General features: G+C 50.6%; 2 protein-coding genes across 2 annotated transcripts in view; both read left to right on the top strand.

The window, feature by feature from the left end:
- The window catches only part of NXN (nucleoredoxin), a 181,814-nt gene that overhangs the window by 21,866 nt on the left and 143,432 nt on the right, over positions 1 to 16,516 (top strand). The gene's annotated exons all lie outside the window — the stretch shown is intronic.
- Positions 5,189 to 9,160, top strand: LOC129050994 (uncharacterized). The gene has a single exon (XM_054535331.2). It carries the CDS (start codon positions 7,298 to 7,300, stop codon positions 8,546 to 8,548), a length of 1,251 nt encoding a protein of 416 aa, XP_054391306.2. The 5' UTR covers positions 5,189 to 7,297; the 3' UTR covers positions 8,549 to 9,160.

Raw genomic sequence — 16,516 nt, 5'->3', positions numbered from 1 at the left:
GTCACCCAGGTTGGAGTGCAGTGGTGTGATCTCAGCTCACTGCAACCTCTATCTCCCGGGTTCAAGCAATTCTCGTGCCTCAGCCTCCCAAGTAGCTGGGCTTACAGGCGCCTGCCACCACGCCCGGCTTTTTTTTTTTTTTTTTTAGTAGAGACGGGGTTTCACCGTATAGGCCAGGCTGGTTTCGAACTTCTAACCTCAAATGATCTGCCCGCCTCGGCCTCCCAAAGTGCTTGGATTACAGGCGTGAGCCACCACGCCCGGCCGGAAGTGGTTTTTATAATGCTCAGTACTAGAGTTCTACCCGATTTTGTCTGATTTTGTTTCATAAGCGATTGAGGATTGGACCTTGTACCAGTTAGACTTCCAGAAAGTCAGAATTGACAGCAGTAGGTCCTACAGTAGATTTGGGGAGGAATGTGTCTTTCTTACGGAGCTGTCTTTACTGGTTTGGTGTGTCATTTGTTGGTCTTCTTTGTGCCAAACACTTCGCCATTTCGTCCGACTCTTTCCCCTGCTAACATCTTGGGAACAGTGTTGTGTGTCCCCCTGGTTGTCTCTGTGGTCCTGCTCACGTCTGTCCACTCGGTGGTGTCCTCTGAGCCTCCTTATAGTGGAATCTGAGTTATTTTGAAGCCGTAATTCAAGATTGTAAAATTCTAGAAGCACATGCCGAGCTCTGGCTTTGCTTTTGGGGAACGAACAGGGGGTGAAATGACTGCGCTAGCCCGGCCGTTTGCACCCCACCCACCCCTGAACACCAGATATAGAAAGTTCTAGAAGCACATGCTGAGCTCTGGCTTTGCTTTTGGGGAATGGACGGGGGATGAAATGACTGTGCTAGCCCGGCCGTTTGCACCCCACCCACCCGTGAAAACCAGATATAGTTCCCTGCCTTGGATAAGATCTTAAAAATAAAACCAAGCCTTCGGATCCTTTCTCATCAGGATTTATTTTAAGCTTGAAATAGCAAACCCTGAACTTCTTCATCTCTGTACCTGCTCCCTTCCCCCACCGAATCCCTTTCTTGTATAAAAAGATTCTGAAATTCTTCCTTGATTCTTTCCTGCCTGGAGGGGAAAGGGGCGAACAGGCACCAGCTTTACTGCTGCTGTCCGTGATGTTGATCTGAATTCCTTCTCCTGCTCTTTCGCTAGTTAAAAGATTCCCTGCTGTGCCCCATGGATGTGTATTCACAGGGCACTGAATTTGTAAGGTGGATGGAACTGCCTTCAGAGTTAAGGGGCTTCTTTTAAGCGATCTTTTTTTTCCTTTTTGAAAAAGTGATTTCTTAAGCATCAGGCTGTCTTCAGCCTACTAATTGTTTTGGCTCCAAGGAGGACTAGGACCTGGGGCTAATTGCTTCTGGCATTGACCGTTAGCCCCCCAGAAGCTGCTGGCCAAATGGCTGTTACCAGAAGGTGCCCAGGCAGACGCTGGGGCTGAACAATGCATGGCATCTTCCCACCCCAGCCCCCGCTGCTCCAGGCTGAGCCCAGTGGCTCTCCAGGGTCTCGGAGGTCCTCACGTGGCTGCCCCTTTCCAGATTGAGGCAGGGAGGTGGGTCCTAACAGAGGAGGCCCGCGGGGAGAGGAGGCTGCGGGGAGAGGAGGAGGTCGTGCCCTGGCCCTGCTGTTTCCTCGTGTCCTGGGATGTGGGTTTAATATCATCTAGGGAATGCTGCTCTCAGCCCCTGAGCGCTGGGGCGGGACAGGCCGAGATGAGGCCCGCGTTGGGACCCGGCTGTCTTAGGTTTTGCCTCAAGCGTTTGTTCCAAGTGAAGCACCAAGTGGTGGTTTTCACCCCTCGCTGAGCTTCGGTCGCCCGGGAGCTTTTAAACATTCCTTTTCCCGGGCTGCTTGTTCCCCGCTAGGTCCCCAGCACAGGGCCTGGCCCTGTACAGTCACACAGCCGTCCCTCGGTGCCTGTGGGCGGGTGGTCCCAGGGCCGCTCCTACCCCTCGGTACCCAAATCCCGTGATGCTAAAGTCGCTGATATAAAATAGCATTTACATATAACCCGTGTACATCTCCAATTTACTTTATTATTTTCTTCTTTTTTTCTGTTTTTTCCTTTGTTTTCTTTTTTACTTTATTGTTTAATTTTTATGGTGTACATATTTATGGTGGACATGAGCTATTTTGATACAGGTATACAACGTGTAATCATCACATCAGGGTAAATGGGGTAATCCTGTGTACTGTAAATTACCTCTAGATTACTTATAATTCCTAATACAATGTATTATGAGTAATGCCTAATACATCTAATACACTGCTATGTAAATAGTCGTTATGCTGTGTTGTATTTTATTTTTTATTTGTATTTAAAAATTTTTTTTAAAATTCTTTTTACTGATTTTTTTTTTTTGAGACAGAGTCTTTGTCTCCCAGGCTGGAGTGCAGTGGCGCCATCTGTGCTCACTGCAACCTCCGCCTCCCAGGTTCAAGCAATTCTCCTGCCTCAGCCTCCCGAGTAGCTGGGACTACAGGCGCCCACCACCACACCCAGCTAATTTTTTTTTTTTTGTATTTCAGTAGAGTTGGAGTTTCACCGTGTTGCCCAGACTGGTCTCAAACTCCTGAGCTCAGTCAGCTCGCCTTGGCCTCCCAAAGTGCTAGGATTACAGGCATGAGCCACCATGCCCGGCCTTTTTTTTTGAGAGGGAGCCTCACCCTGTTGCCCAGGCTGGAGTGCAGTGGCAGGATCTCGGCTCACTACAACCTCTGCCTCCTGCGTTCAAGCAGTTCCCCTGCCTCAGCCTCCCGAGTGGTGTGGATTACAGGCACGTGTCACCACTCCTGGCTAATTTTTGTATTTTTAGTAGAGATGGGATTTCACCTTGTTGGCCAGGCTGGTCTCGAACTCCTGGCCTCAAGTGATCTGCCCACCTCGGCCTCCTGCATTGCTGGGATTACAGGTGTGAGCCACCGTGCCCAGCCCTGAATATTTTTGATTTGGAGTTAGTCGAATCCATGGATGTAGAACCTGTGGGTACAGAGGGCTCGTTGTCCATAACTGTGTAAAATCAGCTCAATGCCTGTGTAGCCCCATTGTGTCTGCCCATAACGTTTGGGAAGGTGAGTCTCTTAGCCTTATTCACATACAGAGTCCATCTCACATCAGCACCTGCGCGTCCCCATCACGTCACGCTTGTGACCTCAAAGGCCCTGATGATGATTCCTGTGACGATTTTTCAGCCACTGCTGCATGTGGGTTACTAGTGCTTTGTCATCCAGAACGGGGTTCATAACCGAGGGGGACGCTGCCGGTGCATGATCGTGACAAGCCTAAGAGGGAGAGGATGGTTTTCACTGAGTGGGGGGTCCGTGCTGGGCCCTGAGTGCTGGCCTGTGTCGTCTCTCCTCACGCGGCCCCTGGAGGATGCACTGTGGGGCCGACTGGCTTTCCCGGTTGTGCTGCTGATACGTGGCTGAAGCAGGATCTGCGCTCTGGCCCTGGAGCTGTGAACTGCGTGGTAACCAGCCAAGGCTGCCACAGAAGGCTGCAACCTCCCCGTGGCAGGGACCGCAGTGGAGACACCTTCTAGGCATTGCCTCATTTCATTCTCCCAAGGACGCTATGACGTTGGCGTGATCACCCCCATTTTCCAGGTGAGGACACTGAGGCCCAGAGATGCGGAGATGTGCCGGCCGAGTCCCTCAGTGGTACAGTCGCCCGCTGCGGGGGGTCGTCCCTCCAGAGCTGATTCTTTTTCCCTGTGAGGCGCCGAGGCTAACGGGGAGCGTGGTGTTGGGACGTTTGGGAAGCAAATGTCACCGCTGTCTTTTGGTGGGAACTTCTCAGCCAGGGCGTTAGTGGAGATGATAACTCGAGCTCAGGTCTTCAGCACACTGACTACAGACTCTTGCAAGAGGGAGAGTTTAGGAAAATGGTTCTAAAACCTCAGCAATTAGAAGAGACAGCCTTCGGCCGGGCGCGGTGGCTCACGCCTGTTATCCCAGCACTTTGGGAGGCCGAGGCGGGCGGATCACGAGGTCAAGAGATCAAGACCATCCTGGCCAACATGGTGAAACCCCGTCTCTACTAAAAATGCAAAAATTAGCTGGGTGTGATAGCGGATGCCTGTAATCCCAGCTACTCAGGAGGCTGAGGCAGGAGAATCGCTTGAACCTGAGAGGCGGAGCTTGCAGTGAGCGGAGATTGCGCCACTACACTCCAGCCTGGGCGATAGTGCGAGACTCCCCATCTCAAAAAAAAAAAAGATAGTCTTCTGAACTTTGAAGTGCCTAGAATACATCAACTCCTTGTCTTTTAGTTACCCAGCTCCCCCAGCTCTCCCTCTCCCCCTCCCCCTCCCCCCCAGGGAGGGTCTCTGGCAGCCAAGAAAGAGCCTTTGTGTGGCCAAAAGGGTGAAAACAGCCAAGGTCTCAGGACCCCGAGGACATTCCCAGGTTCCAGCCTGTGGTTTGCTGGCTGCCTGTGGTTTGCTTGGCAGCCTGTAGTTTGCTGGCCCTAACCTAAAGGCACACCTGACTGGTGAGTTATCTGTGAATGATCAACATTTCTGTGAAGGGCAGAATACTCTGGATTCAGGAGAGAGATAAGCAGTGGAACCTACCCAGGCATTGGGCCTGCCTTTGGGCATCTCCACTGAACATTTATTATTTTGGGGCTAAAGATATGAAAACAATCATACATTTAATATCCACCGACTTTGCGATGTTTAACCTCTAACTCTGCCATCTGGGAAACTTTTGTTTTTTGAGACGGAGTCTCGCTCTGTCGCCAGGCTGGAGTGCAGGGGCGCGATCTCGGCTCACTGCAAGCTCCGCCTCCCGGGTTCACACCATTCTCCTGCCTCAGTCTCCCGAGGAGCTGGGACTACAGGCGCCCGCCACCATGCCCGGCTAATTTTTTTTGTATTTTTAGTAGAGACGGGGTTTCACCATGTTAGCCAGGATAGGGGAAACTCTTATCTATTCCCCAGGGTTGTTTTTAAGACCCACTGCGGGGCAGGGCACAGTGGCTCACACTTGGAATCCTACTGCTTTAGGAGGCTGAGGTGGGTGGATCACCTGAGGTCCGGAGTTCGAGACCAGCCTGGCCAACATGGTGAAACCTTGTCTCTACCAAAAATACAAAAATTAGTCGGGCGTGGTGGCGGGCGCCTGTAGTCCCAGCTACTCGGGAGGCTGAGGCAGGAGAATTACTTGAACCTGGGAGGCGGAGGTTACAGTGAGCCGAGACTGTGCCACTGCCCTCCAGCCTGGGTGACAGAGCGAGACTGTGTCTCAAAAAATAAAAAATAAAATAAAGAGAAATCCTTGCTGCCCACCAACCTCCATGCACTTGCCTGGCACGTTGTTGACTGAGGCAACCCTTGTGAGAATTCTTCTCTGCGGAATGCTTTGGGCGTGTGACCCCATTTTAGAAAAATTCATTTCCATTATGTACCCAATTTTCTCCTCTCAGTGTGTTTCACAGTTGGTAGGTGGTTTGTTATTGTTGGTTTTTAAATCTTCCCCCAGGGCAGCCCTTGCTTTAAAGAAAACACTGACCCCATTGGCCACGATTTAACAATTTTTGACCTCTGCCCAAGTTTTTCTGGATTTTTCTACCGGTTTAATTTCCAAGAGTGAGGGTTACAAACTCACTGGAATCCCAAAACAAAGCTTGGTGTTTCTGAGGTGGAGATGAGGAAGGGGTTTTCTCCCCTTTCTGGTTCTCTCCGCCTTCCTCCTACCGGCTGGCTTGCTGGCCGAGGAACTTTTTCAGAACTGAATGATTTGCTGGAGATGAGAGGAAAAAAAAGGCTGGTCCTTCAGAGCTATTTGCCACAAATAAACAAACAGAATCTACCGTACATTTGCCCCTTTGCCATCTGCTCAGCTGAGAGAGCCCTCCTGGGGCTCCAAACCCAAAAGTGAGCAGGTGAGAGGGAGCCTCACTCTTGGTGAACACAGCGCAGGGCCTTTGCAGCCGACTGGGAAAACAGCTCCAGTTGGAGGCAGTCCTAGGACGGGGGTACGGACCGGCAGAAACCTTCAGCTTTGAAATCGGAGAAGCGTATTTGATCTTGGAGTTTGGGGCTGATATGGACGAGACAGGAACACGAATCACCTGGATTGGAAGCTCTCGTTATGGAAGCTTAATAAACAGGCTACATAGCTGGTATTTTTTATTTTATTTTTTTTCTCTGAGACGGAGTTTTGCTCTTTTTGCCCAGGCTGGAGTGCAATGGTGCCATCTTGGCTCACTGCAACCTCCGCCTCCCGGGTTCAAGCGATTCTCCTGTCTCAGCCTCCCGAGTAGCTGGGATTACAGGTGTGCACCACCGTGCCCGGCTAATTTTTTGTATTTTTAGTAGAGATGGGGTTTCATCATGTTGGCCAGGCTGATCTCAAAGTCCTGACCTCAGGTGATCCACCCTCCTCCGCCTTCCAAAGTGCTGGGATGACAGGCATGAGCCACCATGCCCAGCCAAATATTGTTATTTTTTTTTTAGGAGAAGGATTGTGGAGTTAAACAACTTTTAAAAAACATTATTTTAAGAATTGTGGTAGAATATACATAACATAATTTACTCTCTTCACCATTTTTTTTTTCTTTTTTAGAGATGGAGTCATCCTCTGTCACTCAGGCTGGAGTTCAGTGGCGTGACCTCGGCTCACTGCAACCTCCGCCTCCTGGGTTCAAGCAATTCTCCTGTCTCAGCCTCCTGAGTCGTAGCTGTGATTATAGGCGTGCACCACCATGCCCGGTTAATTTTTATATTTTTAGTACAGACGGGGTTTCACCATGTTGGCCAGGATGATTTTGAACTCCTGTGTGGATCACTCCTCAGGTGATCCACCTGCCTCAGCCTCCCGAAGTGCTGGGATTACAGGCGTGAGCCACTGTGCCCGGCCCAGTAATATTCTTTTGAAGAAAGATATGATTTAACGACCAGCTGCTACTTATTTTCGGTATCTCAAGGCTGGGCAGAGTAACTTAGAAAGTTACAGCATGTGGGGAACAGACGTGCTTGAGGTCATCACTCGGGGCCTCTCTGGGCCTTCCCTCTGTGACCTTAGAACCCTCTGGCCAGTCGACCTCCGTGGAGCCTCCTTTCCCTGTTGGTGACCTTTCTCTGGAGGTCCTCGAACCTGGGTAGTTCATACAGAGCTGGGAGTCGGTTGCTAACTGGGTAACTTCATGCGGGACAAGCACCTCAGTTGACAGATTTAAAGTTCACAAACATTTGAGTCGAGAGAGAGAAAATGGTGATGCCTGCGCAGGAGCTAACCTTAATATTTACCTTAAAAAACTGACGGTTATTTTAAAATGATGAAGTATGTTGGTGCAGGGAAGGGAGGAGGGTCTAGTGCCTGGCCACCCCACTGTAAATCCAGGGAGGTGTGCGGTGAATTCATGGGTGCGCCCTGGAATCTTGTTCACTGTAAATCCAGGGAGGTGTGCGGTGAATTCATGGGTGCGCCCTGGAATCTTGTTCACTGTAAATCCAGGGAGGTGTGCGGTGAATTCATGGCTGCGCCCTGGAATCTTGTTTGCTGTAAATCCAGGGAGGTGTGCAGTGAATTCATGGGTGCACCCTGGAATCTTGTTTGCTGGAAATCCAGGGAGGTGTGATGTGAGTTCATGGGTGCGCCCTGGAATCTTGTTCACTGTAAATCCAGGGAGGTGTGATGTGAATTCATGGGTGCACCCTGGAATCTTGTTCGCTGGAAATCCAGGGAGGTGTGCGGTGAATTCATGGGTGCGCCCTGGAATCTTGTTCGCTGTAAATCCAGGGAGGTGTGCTGTGAGTTCATGGCTGCGCCCTGGAATCTTGTTCACTGTAAATCCAGGGAGGTGTGCTGTGAATTCATGGGTGCACCCTGGAATCTTGTTCACTGTAAATCCAGGGAGGTGTGATGTGAGTTCATGGCTGCGCCCTGGAATCTTGTTCGCTGTAAATCCAGGGAGGTGTGACGTGAGTTCATGGCTGCGCCCTGGAATCTTGTTCACTGTAAATCCAGGGAGGTGTGCTGTGAGTTCATGGGTGCGCCCTGGAATCTTGTTCGCTGTAAATCCAGGGAGGTGTGCGGTGAATTCATGGGTGCACCCTGGAATCTTGTTCACTGGAAATCCAGGGAGGTGTGATGTGAGTTCATGGGTGCACCCTGGAATCTTGTTCGCTGTAAATCCAGGGAGGTGTGCAGTGAATTCATGGGTGCGCCCTGGAATCTTGTTCACTGTAAATCCAGGGAGGTGTGATGTGAATTCATGGCTGCGCCCTGGAATCTTGTTCACTGTAAATCCAGGGAGGTGTGCGGTGAATTCATGGATGCACCCTGGAATCTTGTTCACTGGAAATCCAGGGAGGTGTGCGGTGAATTCATGGGTGCGCCCTGGAATCTTGTTCGCTGTAAATCCAGGGAGGTGTGCGGTGAATTCATGGATGCACCCTGGAATCTTGTTCACTGGAAATCCAGGGAGGTGTGCGGTGAATTCATGGGTGCGCCCTGGAATCTTGTTTTTAAGGGTCCTGCAAAGCCCGCTGGGCTGTTGTGAAATGAGGCAAGCTGTCGGTACCTGGTTCTGAGTGGTGAAAGGGTCTGGGTGATGTCTTCGTTAGGGGCTTTTGACCTCAGTGGAATTGATTTTTAACAGAGACGTTGCGTTTTGAAGTTGCCCATGGCACTTTTTCATTCTTTTTACCAAAACATCTGTTGGGATAGTTTCCGCTTTTAAAAGCAATATTGAGGCCAGGTGCAATGGCTCACGCCTATAATCCCAGCGCTTAAGGAGACAGAGATGGGAAGATAGCTTGAGCCCAGGAGTTTGAGACCTACCTAGGCAACATAGCGAAACCCTATAATCCACAAAAAGGGGGAAAAAGAGACCAAAAAAAAAATAAAAATAAGTAATATTGAGGCCAGGCACAGTGGCTCACGCCTGTAATCCCAGCACTTTGGGAGGCAGAAGTGGGAGGATCACTTGAGGCCAGGAGTTCGAGACCAGCCTGGGGAACATACTGAGACCCCCCCCACCCGCCCCCCGCCACCCCCAACTCTACCAGAAAAATACAAAAATTAGCTGGGTGTGGTGGCCTTTGCCTGTGGTCCCGGCTACTCAGGAGGCTGAGGTGGGAGGATCACTCGATCCCAGGAGTTTCAGGCTACAGTGAGCTATGATCACGCCACTGCACGCCAGCCTGGACGACAGCAAAAAAAGTAAGAAAAAAACGGTAATACTGGAAGCGGGAGTTGACTGCACTCTCCCTCCCCAACTGCAGGGCCCGTCACAGTGGTGCTCATGCCTACAAATTATATTTTTTAAAAGTAATATTGGATCATTGAATACAAAAAAAGCATGTGGGGGATCAGTCTCCTGCAGACCCCCAGCTAAAAGCGTCGATGTTCTGACATCACAAAGCAGCTTTATCTTTTCCTGTGTAGGCACGTACATGTGTGTCTTACACAATTAGGATGTATTTTGAGTGTATTTTCATGTAAGAACGTATTCTTTAAAAAGATGATCTCTGGCCAGGCACAGTGGCTCACGCCGGTAATCCCAGCACTTTGGGACGCCAAGGCGGGAGGATCACCTGAAGTCAGGAGTTTGAGACCAGCCTGGGTATTATGGTGAAACCCCATCTCTACTAAAAATATAAAAATTAATCAGGCATGGTGGCGGGTGCCTGTAATCCCAGCTACTCGGGAGGATGAGGCAGGAGAATCACTTGAACCTGCGAGGCAGAGATTGCAGTGAGCCAAGACTGCGCCACTGCACTCCAGCCTGGGTGACAAGAGTGAAACTCCGTCTCAAAAAAAAAAAAAAAAGCTGATTACTAATAGCTATGTAGTATTTTGCTGTATCTATCTGTCTGTCTATGTGTGTATATGTACCACACTTAATTTAACAGTTTCCAGTTTCCTATGATAGGAAATGTAGGCCAGTTCCAAATTTTGCTGGAATAACCAGTGCTGTTATAAACTTGTTTTTATATTCTTCTCTGTGCACATCTTTGGTGGTTCTCTTAGGATAAATTCCTAGAAGAAGAATTGCTAGGTCAAAGATTCTGTTATATTTTTAGCTCTCATTTTCCTTTCATTTGTTCTTTTCTTTCTTTCTTTCTTTCTTTTTTTGAGACGGAGTCTCGCCCTTGTTGCCCAGGCTGTGAGTGCAGTGGTGAGATCTTGGCTCACTGCAGTCTCTGCCCCCCAGGCTCAAGCAATTCTCCTGCCTCAGCCTCCCGTGTAGCTGGGATTATAGGCGCCCGCCACCACACCTGGCTAATTTTTAGTAGAGACGGAGTTTTGCCATGTTGGCCAGGCTGGTCTTGAACCCTTGACCTCAAGTGATCCGCCCGCCTCACCTTCCCAAAGTGCTGGGATTACAGGTGTGAGCCACCGCGCCCAGCCTGTTCTGTTCTTAATTTTATCTTCTTTTTCATCATTTTTCTTTTGATTTTGTCTGTTTTCTTTCTTTTTGTTTTTGTTTTGTATTTTGAGACAGTGTCTCACTCCGTCGCCCAGGCTGGAGTGCAGTGGTGCGATCTCGGCTCACTGCAACCTCCGCCTCCCAGGTTCAAGTGATTCTCTAGCCTCCGCCTCCCAAGTAGCTGGGACTACAGGTGCTCGCCACTAAGCCCAGCTAATTTTTGTATTTTTTAAGTAGAGATGGGGGTTTCGCCATGCTGGCCAGGCTGGTCTCGAACTCCTGACCTTGTGATCCACCCGCCTCAGCCTCCCAAAGTGTTGGGATTACAGGCGTGAGCTGCCGCGCCCGGCCAGGCTCAGGACCTTTTCTTTGGCTCGGCCTTCGCACTAGCTGTGAGCTGTGTTTGTGGCCAGCTCACCTGCTGTCATATCAGGGCAAGCTCTTGCCGCCTGCTCTAGATCTAACCGCCGCCCTGGGCCTTCCCATCATCCCATGCTTTTCAAAAACTGCTTTCTGGAGCAGTAAAACAGCCCAAGTGGAGGGCTTGTTCCTCTCCGACCTCTTTTGTCCTCTGACTCTGACCCCTCCAAATAGGCGTTCACGGGGTTCTTCCGGGGCCTCTGTCCCTTAACCTCTGTGTATTTGCTGCTGCTACGCAGAAGGCCATTGCAAGGTTGGTCTTGGTGGGTTTTCAAATGTGGTCGGTCCCAGCTGCAGCCATTCGTCTTCCTTCCTGTCCTTGTGCCAAAAGCAGAAACCTTCTGGGTTCTTCTTTAGCGACGGCCCCTGCGCTGTGGGCTCCTGTAGCCTTTCTGCTGGGCGCAGCGTTTTTTTCCCTCGTGGCTGCTGAGCGCTGCTCTGGGCTGTGTGACTTCAAAGCCATTCTCCCAGAGGTAGCTGTCCTTAAACTAAAACTGAAACGAAAGACATTTCTGAGCTCCTTAAAAAATAATCATCATCAAGGAACGCCCCGTGAGTTCTCTGCTTTTCATGTGGTTCCCGGCGTCCCCCTGACAGCGTGACCTGTTGTGGGCTGCCAGCTCGGATGCCTTTGATGTCTGTCTCCAGGATACTTCCCTGGAATCTGTGCAGAAAAGAGTGAAATTGGAGTGAGTGTGTGTGATGGGGAGGGTGGTGGGGGGACCCCAGGAACTTTGGGGGTGTGTTCTGAAGGAAACGAGCTTGAACCGGCAATAGCCTCGGAGAAGTGTGCGTTCCTCTCGATGACGGAGAGTTGCGGCTTTTCCCTCCTTTTCTCCCTCCCCACCTGTTTTCCCTGAAGCTGCCCCTTTGGTTCTCACTGTGTATGGTCACCGCAGAGCCCTCTTCTCCAGTTGTGTTCCTTGTGTTCTGAGTTCTCAAGCAGCCTTATGGGTCCCTGTTGGAAGCTGATTCCTTCCATTTCCTCTGGCCGCTTCCCTCTTGGACTCCTGGGCTCTTCTTTTTTGCCCTGCACCTTGCCCCCTGCCCTCCTTTTTCTTCCTTAAGAAAAAATGCACCTGCACTTTGGGAGGCCGAGGCGGGCGGATCACCTGAGGTCAGGAGTTCGAGACCAGCCTGGCCAACATGATGAAACCCCATCTCTACTAAAAATACAAAAAATCAGCCGGGCGTGGTGGCAGGCACCTGTAATCCCAGCACTTTGGGAGGCTGAGGCGGGCGGATCACCTGAGGTCAGGAGTTCGAGACCAGCCTGCCCAACATGATGAAACCTCATCTCTACTAAAAATAGAAAAAATCAGCCGGGCGTGGTGGCAGGCACCTGTAATCCCAGCCACTCAGGACACTGAGGTGGGAGGATCGCTTGAGCCCAGGAGGCGAAGGCTGCAGTAAAGGCTGCAGAGTCTCACTGTGTTGCCCAGGCTGGAATGAGGTTGTGCAATCTCGGCCCACTGCAACCTCCACCTCCTGGGGTCAAGCTGATCCTCCCACCTCAGCCTCCCAAAGTGCTGAGATTACAGGCGGGAGCCACCGTACCCAGCCTTTCTGTCTCTTTTCTATCTGTAGGTGTTGTGATGGTGAACACAGCCCTACCTTTTCTGGGACACTCCCAGTTTTATGTCATTTTAACTTTTTCAGTAAAGGCGAGTTTCTATGGGGAAGTGTGACTTAACTGTGATGCCTTTGTAAAGTATCTCATATGCATTTGCAAGTTAGAAAAAAAATCCATTATAAATCCATGGGTTCTGAAAACTGGTACTGCCGACAGCTCTGATGCCCCGTTTTAGCCAGACATCGTAGCATCCTTTTTTTCCCTCTCTGTTTGCACAGCCAGAATTGGGCACCCCAGACCTGAGGCAGGCCGACACACCTCACCCTTCTGTCCTGCTCTTCTTCCAAGTCCAGTTTTTCCGCAGCAGAATCCTGCTTTCAGGTCACTTTTGGGGACCGGAAGGTGTGGAAGGAGGGAATCGTCGAGCCGGGTGGTGGCAGCACGCGGCGTGTGCACCGACAGGACGGGCTTGACCTGGGCAGATGCTGGCCGGGTTGTGTGTGGTGCACACTCACCACCTCACCCTGGACACTCACCAGGGCACCTGTCACTGCAGTGTCTCAGAGGGAGGGCAGCCCTTCCACCCCACGGGAGAAGAACACAAAGCAAAACCAAAGGCTTTGTCGCAGGGGACATTTCTGGTCTGACAACAGGAGGTTGCTTCCTCCAGGCCTCACAGCGTTGAGCCCGATGGCGTGTCTTGAGTCCATAGGTTGAATCGAGTGGCCTGTTGGTGAAAGGGACACACTCCAGCCATCCTTTGGAGGACAATCAATGGAAGCACAGGCAAGAGCTGCAGGTTTTGTTTTGTTTTGTTTTGTTTTGTTTTGTTTTTGAGATGGAGTCTCGCTCTGTTGCCCAGGCTGGAGTGCAATGGCACGATCTTGGCTCACCGCAACCTCCGCCTCCCGGGTTCAAGCGATTCTCCTGCCTCAGCCTCCTGAGTAGCTGGGATTACAAGCATGCACCACCACACCCAGCTAATTTTGTATTTTCAGTAGAGATGGGGTTTCTCCATGTTGGTCAGGCTGGTCTTAAACTCCCAACCTCAGGTGATCCACCTGCCTGAGCCTCCCAAAGTGCCAGGATTATAGGCGTGAGCCACCACACCCGGCCTAGGCTGCAGGTTTTATTCCAGGCAAGGATGTGGTTGGCATGGTATCTAGTGGCGTGTTATGAAAGCTGGCTTTGTTCTGCAGGACAGAAACAGTCAATACCCGCTGAATAGCAGGCTCTCCCAGCTCTCAGAGCAAGCTCCTTCTGTGATTCCTGGGCGTGTTCTGCAGAGTTCAGGGTCTTAGACACAGTAGGCGCTCAGTAAACACATGTGGAATGAATGAGTGCAGAGCTCATTGATCAGAGCGCGTGTTTGTTGCAGCCGCCAACACATCCTAGAGCTGGATCCTAAGTGTCTTGGTCTTTTCCTACAACCTTACCAGACCTTTAAGCATCTCCTTGTCCCGCCGGCCGTGACCCAGCGGAAGCCTCCCACTTCTCAGTGTTCTTCAGCTGGGGGGTTTCTGGCCCTCACACAGACCAGACCACATGATATAGGAGTGGGGGTTTTGTGCCAGAGGATTCCCAGATATGAAGGAATTCGAGCAGAGTCCTGCGGCTGTTTAAAGAGCATAGCAAGGCCGGGCGTGGTGGCTCACGCTTGTGATTCCAGCACTTTGGGAGGCCGAGGTGGGCAGATCACCTGAGGCCAGGAGTTCGAGACCAGCCTGGCCAACATGGTAAAACCCTGTCTCTACTAAAAGTACAAAAATGGTCTGGGCATGGTGGTGCACGCACCTGTGATCCCAGCTACTCAGGAGGCTGAGGCAGGAGAATCACTTGAACCTGGGTAGTGGAGGCTGCAGTGAGCCGAGATCACAACACTGCACTCCAGCCTGGGAGACAGGGTGAGAGACCCCATCTCAAAAAACAATAAAAAAAAAAAAAAAAAATAGCACAGCAAAATGATGTAGTGATGAGTGGCAGCAAGTGAAGACTCTGTCCAGACAGTCCACTTGGGACTGGGCTAAAAGAATGTTTTTTTTTGGGGTTTTTTTTTGAGATAGCGTCTTGCTCTGTCACCCAGGCTGTAGTGAAATGGCACGATCTCGGCTCACTGTAACCTCCGCCTCCTGGGTTCAAGCGATTCTCCTGCCTCAGCCTCCCAAGTAGCTGTGATTACAGGTGCCTGCCACCACGCCCGGCTAATTTCTGTATTTTTAGTAGAGATGGGTTTTCACTGTGTTGGGCAGGCTGGTCCCGAACTCCTGACCTCAGGTGATCTGCCCACCTTGGCCTCCCAAAGTGCTGGGATTACAGGCATGAGCCACTGTGCCCGGCCGAGAATTTGGGATGGAATTTGGCCAGACTTGGAATTTTCTTGACTGTAAGTCACCAATTCAGCGTCTTTTCCAGAAGTGACTTTCTATACTTTTCTTATTTCCAGAAGTAAGTTTTCTTCTTATTGTACTTTTTTTTTTTTTGAGACGGAGTCTCATTCTGTCGCCCAGGCTGGAGTGCAGTGGCGCGATCTCGACTCACTGCAAGCTGCATCTCCCGGGTTCACGCAATTCTCCTGCCTCAGCCTCCCCAGTAGCTGGGACTACAGGCTCCTGCCACCATGCCCGGCTAATTTTTTTGTATTGTTAGTAGAGATGGCGTTTCACTGTGTTAGCCAGGATGGTCTCAATATCCTGACCTCGTGATCTGCCCGCCTTGGCCTCCCAAAGTGCTGGGATTACAGGCGTGACCCACCGTGCCCGGTCTTCTTATTGTACTTTTTAAATTTCCCCATAGTCTGAATGTATGACTTTTATAATCATAAAATGAAAAATAAAATGCCTTTTTAAAAATTAATTGAAGTTCGAGAACATCGCGTCATTTGTTTTAAATCACATAGGGAGGCATGCCACCCGTTTCCCCTCCTGTTTATTTTTCAATTAATAAAAGGCAAGGGATGTTTGTGCTTGAGGCTTGAGGACCTTGGCTGCTTGTATTGGAATCCGTGAATTCAGTCCAAATTGATAAGTGTTCTGGTATTTGTGGAGGCTTTTTATTTATTTTATAAAAACCAGCTTACCCGAAGGCACATTTCTAAAGCTGACCACGTAGGTTTCAGGATAAACAGCTTTCTAGTTAGTGCTTCGTGAATAATACGGATATGGATTTACTGGAGGTGTCTTGAATGTGTTCTTAATGCATTGTTTTAAGTTAGTGGGAGGCCAAGATGAAAGGGGGAATTTCAAGATAAGCGGTGTGAGTCATTTGGTGTTGCGGTGGGGAGTTGAGAGGGACGGGATTTGCCTTTGGCATTCACGCAGAGTCCTGGTGCAGAAAGTGTGTATCCAAGCAGAAGGTGGCCTGGGCTTGTTGGAGTCAAGGGGCCCTCGTTTTGGCTGGGATTTGGGAAGTGAGCATGTGGTGAGTCTAATATTAGAAAACCAGTTCTTCCCCTTCCCCCACCCCCATCCTGAAAGCTTTTCTGTCCCTGTCGCGATGTGTGCCCAGAGTCTCTCCCGCTCCCGTCTCGAGTGCTTTCTCTGTGAGCATTCATTTAATTTACTTCTTGGCTGCCTATCTTTCTAGTACTCAGATTTCCTCCTTTGGCCGAGCTCTTCTCCCAAAGGCCTCACCTTCGTCTTCAGCTGCCTCGCACCGGTTAGGTGGTTCTGTGTTTCAGAGGCGGACGCTGGCTTCTGTAAGTGGTAACTGCGAATCTGGAGTACAGAATCACGTCAGATCCACGAGGGTTTTCTGTTCTGGGGTTTGTTGTGTCATCTCTCGGTCCTCGTGGCCCCAGAATGATCTTGCCTTCTGGAACCTCTCGGGACTTTTTCGCCCGCTTGGGAGCCTCAGGCCGCAACCTTTGATGTTAGTGGGAAGGGATATTACAAGTGGTCATGATGACTGAAACTGAGCAGGTTCAAGAGGACGGGCTGGGCTGGGCTGGGCTGGGCGCGGTGGCTCACGCCTGGAATCCCAGCGCTGTGGGAGGCCGAGGCGGGCGGATCACCTGAGGTCAGGAGTTCGAGACCAGCCTGGCCAACGTGGAGAAACCTCATCTCTACTAAAAATACAAAAATTAGCCTGGTGTGGTGGTGGACGCAGATGACTTATGCAAAGCCAGCCACGACAAGG

This window comes from Pongo abelii, chromosome 19 (assembly GCF_028885655.2).
Source record: "Pongo abelii isolate AG06213 chromosome 19, NHGRI_mPonAbe1-v2.0_pri, whole genome shotgun sequence".
Lineage (NCBI taxonomy): Eukaryota > Metazoa > Chordata > Mammalia > Primates > Hominidae > Pongo > Pongo abelii.
This window is presented reverse-complemented; position numbering and strand designations above follow the sequence as displayed.